The 8,987-nt window shown below is 54.5% G+C and overlaps 1 protein-coding gene across 1 annotated transcript; it reads left to right on the top strand.

Moving 5' to 3' along the window:
* Window positions 1-6,707: 6,707 nt before the first annotated feature.
* Window positions 6,708-7,571, top strand: LOC310890867 (olfactory receptor 14C36-like; the record flags this gene model as incomplete). Its single annotated transcript, XM_083853178.1, has 1 exon — window positions 6,708-7,571. A coding segment is annotated over exon 1 (776 nt), but the record flags the coding sequence as incomplete, so codon positions are not given.
* Window positions 7,572-8,987: the final 1,416 nt, after the last annotated feature.

Genomic DNA, 8,987 nt, shown 5'->3' with positions numbered 1-8,987 from the left:
GAAAAGCCTGTTGCTCCACGGATAAGGCAAAGAAAAAGCTCATTTTGTGAGCTGTGAGAGACCGAGGGTAGGATTTAGGAGTAAGCTGTTGGTGTCTGATGACAGCAGAAATGGTGAACAGTCACTGAGGTACACAGCCGTGACTGTCCCACAACCGTCAGGGCAGAGGACATCGTCCAGGAAATTAATGGGGAGCTGCCTGAAGCTGCCACAACCATGGAACCCAGTGAGAGGGTTTGGCAGCAGTGATCCCAACCCAGCTGGGTCTACTTCTCACCCTGTGCAGCTGTGTCTGTTTGCTTCTGTCCTGCAGTTCCTAGGGCCAGCACGCATCCTTGAGACAGTTTCCCCCAAGCTATCTGTTGGCCCTTACCTCAAAAGTCACCACCGGACGAGGCTTCTCAGCTCACGTACACCTGAAGGACTGGAGTGAAGCTGTGATCACAGAAAGAGCAAGCCCTTGGATCCTTGCAACATCCTTGGATCTCTGCATGGCTGGAAGCCTCTGCAAGCCCCATGGGAAAAGAGAGCCTACTGAGAACATCCTGATGCTCCATATACCATCCCCTCAGGCCATCAAGAAAGGTCCCTCAGCCCTAAGATCCAGCCCAGCTTCTTGTTGCATCAGCAACCAGGAGAAATTGCCCCAGAATACCCAACACTCTTGCGCTAGCAAGCAAATACGCCCATGTGTGTACATAAACACACCGTCTTGTACACACACACAAACGTGCACACACGGATACAGCTGAGCACACACAAACCGGTTCAACTGGGAACAGCATTTGCCCAGGGTAGGCAGTGACTGGAGCCTCACAAAGGGAGAGATCAGTCAAGCTGGAGTCACCCACAGGGACAGTACCGAATTAAGATGTCCACAGGCAAAAGATGACTCTGCAGCTCCTGTGGGATTCAGTGGGAGACAGCATGCACGAGGAAGGGAAGACACACAGGGACTGATGCTGTATAACCTGCCAGGCACCTAAGCACCGCACAGCCATTTTTTCCCCTCTCCCCTCACAGCAGGATGAATGAGAGAATTGAAAAAGGTAAAAGTGTGAGAACTCGGGGGTTCAGATGGGTAACAACTTCATAAGAAAGAAGACAAAGAAATAAACCAACAAATATAAGGGGAAAAACAAATACGAAAAAAACCACCTTCTTCTCGTATTTATAGGCATTGGTGAGATCCCTTCAGACCCTCCTCTGCTCTAGGCTAAAAACGTCCCTTATCACCCTGAGCCCGTGTAGAAACAAGCAAAACAAGGTCCCTATTTAGAGTCTGTTTTCTGGTGAGTGTGTTTGACAGCAACTGCGCAAGAAGACCCAAGCCCTCAGGTGCTATCCCGAGCAGCTTCCCTTCACGTGATGCAAATGCTGTGGCAAAGACTTATCCCTTGCTCGTCCCCGCCTGCAGTCACAGGACTGCCACCCAGCAGCACCGTGCCCAAGCTCCAGGAGCAATCGGGCCCAACCCAACACAAGGCCCAGGAGGAGAGCGCGGAAGTGAGAGCAGAGGAAAGAAGCAGCACCGGTTGCCGGGCGCCGATTGGCTGCCAGAGCCGCCAGGCAAAGGGAGCCCCACCCCCTGCCGGCTGCCTGGGGCTCGCTGCCATGGCAACCGTGCGACCGCCTGACCAGGCAGGGCGGGCGCCGCCATCTTAGGGGTCGTGGGCGGGCTGGGGGCGTCTCGGGGCCTGAGGGGGGGACCCGGCCCGTGTGCCCGGGGCGCCCCTGCCCGCCCCTGCCTTTGCTCGCTCCCTGTGCCTCACCGCCTTGTCTTCCCTTTTCTTTGCGGTGTCGAATGCACGAGAAGCCCGACAGGCTCGGGAAGGCGGCCAGTCACTTGCACAAGAAGCAATAGGGCTGGATGCTCCTGAAATGCTGCTTGTTGCTGGCCGGGGCGGCACCCTGCCACAGTCATGGTGACAGCCTGGCAGCTTTGTGCCTGGGTATCACTGTGAGATCAGGCTAACAGGATGAAGGCTTTGTTCCTCATCCCTTCTGCTGAGAGAGGGGTTTTGCCTCTCGGCAGCAGCTATCCCCAGGCTCTCAGCATATTTAAGCAAACTAAATGTAGCTACAGCCTCTTCTTTGTCTGAGACCTGATCTCAGCTGATGAGGAAGGAATGGGACCAGCAAACCCTTTCTGGCTGCAGCAGCTCAGGCCCGGCTGCCCTGGCCCTGGGGCAGGAGGAGCTGCCTGAAGACCCCCAGGGATGGCACGGAGGGGCTGCAGGCCTCCCAGGGGCTGGCTTGTGCCTCGGATGTCCCATCTGTGGGGCTGAGCCCTCTGTGCCCCCAGGAGCTGCCGTGCCCTTCAGAGGGACTGGGGCTGTGGTGGCAGTGCCCAGAGCCCTGCAGCAGCCTGCTCCGGACACTGCCCTGGGGCCAGCCCAGCATGAGAAGCTGGGCTGGGCTGGGCAGAGGGCAGGGAGGTGGGCAGAGGGCAGGAAGGTGGGAGTGCCTCCACAGCAGAAAGGGATCCCTCAGCCTCTGTCAGACACCCCTTCTGCCTCTCCCCTCATCCAGACCCTGCAGCCATGCGGTGCCACGTGCACCCACCCTTCCAACCTGTGATGAGTTTTAGGCCTTGGCGGTAACCAAGGTCATGCCCGCTTTAGGAGGAATCAAAGGGTGTCAGAGGCAAGCCCAGGACTCAGGGACCGGGCTCCTGGACATGTCCTGACATCACTCAAGAGCTACTCGAGTGCCCCAGGACGGGAACGGAGCCGGCACACACTTACTCAGGCTGGAGTCTCTCCAGCTTGGCTGCTGCTCCCAACTCCTCTGCTGGGGCAGGGTTCTCAGCCTTCCTCCACCTCTTCCTGACCTCCTTGCTCCTGGGCTGGGCTGGAGGACGGGGAGTCCAAGCATGTTGGCTGTTGAATCGCTGCAAGGAGAAGACGCTCTCATCAAACAGGACTGGACACACAGGTGCTGTTTCCCAGAGGACCTCTTGAAAGGGCCCTGCAACAGGACCTGGGAACCAGGCGACTCGGCGCTGCCAGCCCACGTCTGGCTGCTGCTTTTATCCCTCCCTTTCTGCTGACAACCTCTCCCTCACAGGGAGGAGCAGGCAAAGCCCTGCCCTGCGGCCTGGTGCCCGTCCTGCTCCCACCACCCTGGGACCTGCCGCCCTCGGAGCCCTGGCGGAGAGGATCGCTGCTGTTCTCAGCGCTGTTGATCACTGCCAGTAGCTGGGGTATCTGTTGGTCCTCCCCCTCAGACCAGGCTTCCCATGCAGCCATTTCTGCCCGGGCTTGCTCTTGTAGCTTTCGGAACGTGGGCCATGAGCTGTCTGTTTGGTCCCACTGTGAAGACAGGTTCCAGACCTCCTGGAGGAAAAAAAAACAAAACAAAAACACAACAGCAGACAGGATTGGTCTCAGCTGTCCCTCAGGCCTAACCCGCACTCCTGCCCCCTCGCCTCAGCCGGTCTGTCAGCAGTGCTTCGACCCTCCAGGATGAGGGGCCCTGAAGCTAGGCCAGGCTCCTCAACTCGTGACAAACACAGCTGAACAGCCCGCGGTGACCAAAGCCCTCTGCCATCAATGACCCAGAAAGGCCTTGTTCCTTTTCCATGGCCCCTGGTCAAAATGAAGTGGCTCATGGCAACACGGGAGGCAGTAAGAGGCAGGGAAGCTGTGCGGGACGCCACCTTCTGTCTCCTGAGGAAGAGATGAAGGAGGTAACAAACGTGGAAATGAACGCATCCCAAGGGACCTGCTCGGGATCGCTCCACACAAAGAGGCTTTTGCACAGGCCCAAACAGCACGGTCATTGCAGCAAGGCAGAGCAGGTACCTGCAGCGCTCTCCTGGAGGCTTCAGGAGCAGGGAGCGCAGTGGTGGTTGTAAGGAATGGTCCAGCAATTCGTGCCACTAAGGGATTTGAAGGGTTAACATTGAGGCCTGGGTTTAGGTGATAAGAGAACAAAGGGATTTCTTCAGAGAAAACCTGCTGACTCTGCACGGACGTGCAGTAACTTCTGACAGCCGGCCAAGAGACCACTAGATAAGGAGGAAGAATATGAGCCTCCCCGTCTGAGCGGCCCCCAAGAGACTAACAGAGACTGATAAGCAGGCGCACCTGGGAGGACTTTGGATTCGGGAAACCAATTATAATAACCCTGCCTCTTCTAGAAGTAGTAATGAATATGTATTAGCCTAGGAGCATAAAAACCAGCCGCCTTACGTAACAGGTGTGCGTCCTGGTGGAGCAGAGACTCCCGGCGCACCCAGCGCTGTTTGCTCGCCTCTATTCGTTTAATAAATTGTAAACTTTGATTGTAATCCTATTTGGGACTCAGTCATTTATAACAGTGGTGGACTTGGCTCGAGGAGCTGTTTCCTGCCTGTCTGCCTTCTTCGTCCCGGGGGAGCTGCCCGGACACGGGGGGAGCACACTGCAAACAGACACCAGGAGGAGGCTGCATGAGCCCAGGGGAATTCAGTCTCCAGTCCAAGCTCGCAAGCTGCGTCAGCTGGCCAACAGCGGTCGGATTCCTCACCCTTCACTAGGATTCCCAAAGAAATTGAAGTAGCCCTCAAAACCTCACCAACTTACACTGTGGAGCAGTGCAACAAGGCCCGCAGTGCTCTCCAGACGTTTGACACAGTCCAGATAAAACTTCATGCACGGGAAACCATCTTCGCACGTCAGAACACCAATGTCCCTGAAGGCAAAGGGGACGTGCTCCTTGCTCCTCAGGAGGAAGCAGTACAAGAGGATGGTCTCTTGCACACAGTTCTTCACCACGTGCAGTGGGAAGGAGGTGGCTCGCGATAGCTGCACGCAGTTCAGCGGCTCGATCTTGACACCATCTGCAAGGAGAAGCAACATCCTCACTGCCACAGCAAGCCCAAGTTGCTTGCAACATTCAGAACAAGTTCCCAGAGAAAGGGTCGCTCAGACGAACTGCTCCTGGGGCACAGTTTCTTTTGGGGGAACTCAAGCTGTACCCTGACCGTCGGAGACAATCCTCTACTTCTCCCAGGCCTTTCCAAAGAGCAGGGAGAACAAACCGTTGCGGACATGGGGCAGGAAGAGGGGGGCTGCTGCCTTCTCACCAGGGAGGATCTCAGTGGGACAGTAGATCTCCTCCAGCCACAACTCATCGATGTCCAGCTGGAAGAAAGGTCTTTGAATCAAGAGCAGCTCTTCTTTGCCATGGAACTGCTCTCGGACAACACCAAAGGTCCCGAGTCCCGCAACCCAAACGCCCTGCACACAGAAAAGACAGAAAGGCCGAGGAGGGAGTTCTTGAGAGACGGGAAAAGGGATGACTGTCAGAGCAGGGGGACACTGCTCTGTGCCCTGCCCGCTCCTCAGGGACAATGGGGCAAGGTGGGGCACTTTGGAAAGCTTTGCAAAAGAGCCGCATCCTCTGTTTCTTTCGTCACCCCCCTCACAGGATTTGCCAACATCCCTTGGCTAGAGAAGCGCCCGGAGGTTTCCAGCACACGGATTAGGCCTGGGACTGACTGCCAGCAACTGTCCTAGGCACGGAGCCAGGATATTCCCCCATCTCTCTGCTCGCCCTCCCCACTCAGGCCGCAGGGAAGAGTGAAGCCCTAGGGTGTGCCAAACACCTGAGAGGCAGAGCACATCTGGCCTTGGTTTCTCTCCCAGCTGGCCAAGAAGCTGCTCCGGGCACCCCGGGCAGTCTCAGAGCACTGCCATGGTGCTCGAGCAGGGATTGCTCTGCAGGGCCCAGGACACCAGCCCACCTTACTCCGCTTCAGCTCTTCCAGAATGTACTCGGATACGGAGTACCGAGGCCCCCTCGGGACCCTGGGGTCCCCTCTAGTCCTTGACTAGAGGTGTGGTGCTGAGACCTTGTTCAGGTCCCTTGAGAAAGGCTGGGCATTGACAGATTGGCAGTGGATTCATCTGGTCTCAGCAGCATCTGGCTTCTTTTCAGGGTAACATAAATGTGATTGCCCTCCATCTACAAAAGCTCAGGCAGCTGGGGACAAGTCCAGCCAGCTCCCTCACTCTGCTCTGAGCCACAGGGAATCCCTTTGCCTCTCAGGTCTCACAACCATTCCCTGTGAGTGCAGCAGAAATGCTCAGGATTTCTGACTTCAGAGAACACTGTGTGGGCATGAAGAGGGGGAAGAGAATGTGTGTAAAACATTGCCCCTAAAACTCCTTTCTGCCAACTACATTATGTAGCAGCGGAATGCAGATGTTAACATGCTGACATGAAGATGATCAGCATGCTGGAGCACCTCTCCTTCGAAGAAAGGCTGAGAGAGCTGGGGCTGAGCAGGGTGACCTCACTGCAGCTTTTCCGCATTTAAAGGGGTCTTCTAAAAATATGGAGAGCTATTTTTTTGATCAATCAAATCATGACAGGATCAGGGGAATGTTTTTAAACTAAAAGCGGGGAGATTTAGATTAGAGATTAGGAGGAAATTCTTCACTCAGAGGGAGGCGAGGTACTGAAACATATTGCCCAGATAGGCTGGGCATTCATTTCATCTGACAAAATCTGAAAATAAAACCTTGCCCTCCTGCTATGTTCCTGTGTACTCCCTGCACTGGGTCAGGACTGATTCCCTCGCGAGACCAGCAGCAGAGGCCCCTGCTCCTCATCGCACACTGAACCTTAAAAATGAAGCTCATGTCATGGAGCTAAATGAAAGATTCCAGCAGAGAAACAAAAAGCATTGGAGTATGGCAGGGGGAGGTCTACAAGGAATGGCATAGGGTTCACTCAGAGAAACCTGTCCTAACTTTTCATTGCCTTTTACTACATGTACAGATCTCCATACCCAACAGGCATCAGATGTCCAACAGCAGCTCCATCAGCGAGTTCCTCCTCCTGCCATTCGCAGACACGCGGGAGCTGCAGCTCCTGCACTTCGCGCTCTTCCTGGCCATCTACCTGGCTGCCCTCCTGGGCAACGGCCTCATCCTCACCGCCGCAGCCTGCGACCACCGCCTCCACACCCCCATGTACTTCTTCCTCCTCAACCTCGCCCTCCTCGACCTGGGCTGCATCTCCACCACTCTCCCCAAAGCCGTGGTCAATTCCCTCTGGGACACCAGGGCCATTTCCTACACAGGATGTGCTGCCCAGGTCTTTTTCTTTTTCTTTTTGTTTTCAGCAGAGTGTTATCTTCTCACTGTCATGTCCTACGACCGCTACGTTGCCATCTGCAAGCCCCTGCACTACGGGAGCCTCCTGGGCAGCAGAGCTTGTGCCCAGATGGCAGCAGCTGCCTGGGGCAGTGGCTTTCTCCATGCTGTGCTGCACACTGCTAATGCATTTTCTCTGACACTTTGCCAAGGCAATGCTGTGGACCAGTTCTTCTGTGAAGTTCCAAAGATCCTCAAGCTCTCCTGCTCAAACTCCTACCTCAGGGAAGTTTGGATAATTATGGTTGGATTCTGTTTAGCGTCTGGCTGTTTCGTTTTCATCGTGCTGTCCTATGTGCAGATTTTCAGGGCTGTACTGAGGATGCCCTCTGAGCAGGGACAGCTCAAAGCCTTTTCCACGTGCCTCCCTCACCTGGCCGTGGCCTCCCTGTTTCTCAGCATGACCATATTTGCCTACCTGAAGTCCCCCTCCATCTCACCATCTCTGGACCTGGTGGTGGCAGTTCTGTACTCAGTTGTGCCACCGGCATTGAACCCCCTCATCTACAGCATGAGAAACAAGGAGCTTAAGGGTGCTGTTAGGAAAGTGATTGCATGGATATTTCTGATTAGTGATAAATTTAAATGATCTACACAAATGACTTCCCTTGCAGGCCTGCTCCTTGTTTATCATTATTGAAGTTTTTATCCTCAGTATCATTTGCATTTACTAATTTCTTAGAAATATGTTTCTTTATTCTTCGGCCACCTACTGCGGAATGAAACTGTTCTGTTTACTCTCGAGGCTTTATAATATGTGTATAACAGCAGGCCAGAGTAAACTCTGTGATAGCGTCTGCCTAATAAAATTGCATCTCCCCAGTGCTCTTCTTGAAGACTTGGTTCTTCTTTCAAAGCTGGTGCCAAGACCAGGGCTGAGCAGCTGCTCCCCGAAAAGCCTGTTGCTCCACGGATAAGGCAAAGAAAAAGCTCATTTTGTGAGCTGTGAGAGACCGAGGGTAGGATTTAGGAGTAAGCTGTTGGTGTCTGATGACAGCAGAAATGGTGAACAGTCACTGAGGTACACAGCCGTGACTGTCCCACAACTGTCAGGGCAGAGGACATCCTCCAGGAAATTAACGGGGAGCTGCCTGAAGCTGCCACAACCATGGAACCCAGTGAGAGGGTTTGGCAGCAGTGATCCCAACCCAGCTGGGTCTACTTCTCACCCTGTGCAGCTGTGTCTGTTTGCTTCTGTCCTGCAGTTCCTAGGGCCAGCACGCATCCTTGAGACAGTTTCCCCCAAGCTATCTGTTGGCCCTTACCTCAAAAGTCACCACCGGACGAGGCTTCTCAGCTCACGTACACCTGAAGGACTGGAGTGAAGCTGTGATCACAGAAAGAGCAAGCCCTTGGATCCTTGCAACATCCTTGGATCTCTGCATGGCTGGAAGCCTCTGCAAGCCCCATGGGAAAAGAGAGCCTACTGAGAACATCCTGATGCTCCATATACCATCCCCTCAGGCCATCAAGAAAGGTCCCTCAGCCCTAAGATCCAGCCCAGCTTCTTGTTGCATCAGCAACCAGGAGAAATTGCCCCAGAATACCCAACACTCTTGCGCTAGCAAGCAAATACGCCCATGTGTGTACATAAACACACCGTCTTGTACACAGACACAAACGTGAACACACGGATACAGCTGAGCACACACAAACCGGTTCAACTGGGAACAGCATTTGCCCAGGGTAGGCAGTGACTGGAGCCTCACAAAGGGAGAGATCAGTCAAGCTGGAGTCACCCACAGGGACAGTACCGAATTAAGATGTCCACAGGCAAAAGATGACTCTGCAGCTCCTGTGGGATTCAGTGGGAGACAGCATGCACGAGGAAGGGAAGAC

The sequence above is a fragment of the Anser anser genome, assembly GCF_964211835.1.
Source record: "Anser anser genome assembly, contig: HAP1_SCAFFOLD_124, whole genome shotgun sequence".
NCBI lineage: Eukaryota > Metazoa > Chordata > Aves > Anseriformes > Anatidae > Anser > Anser anser.
This window is presented reverse-complemented; position numbering and strand designations above follow the sequence as displayed.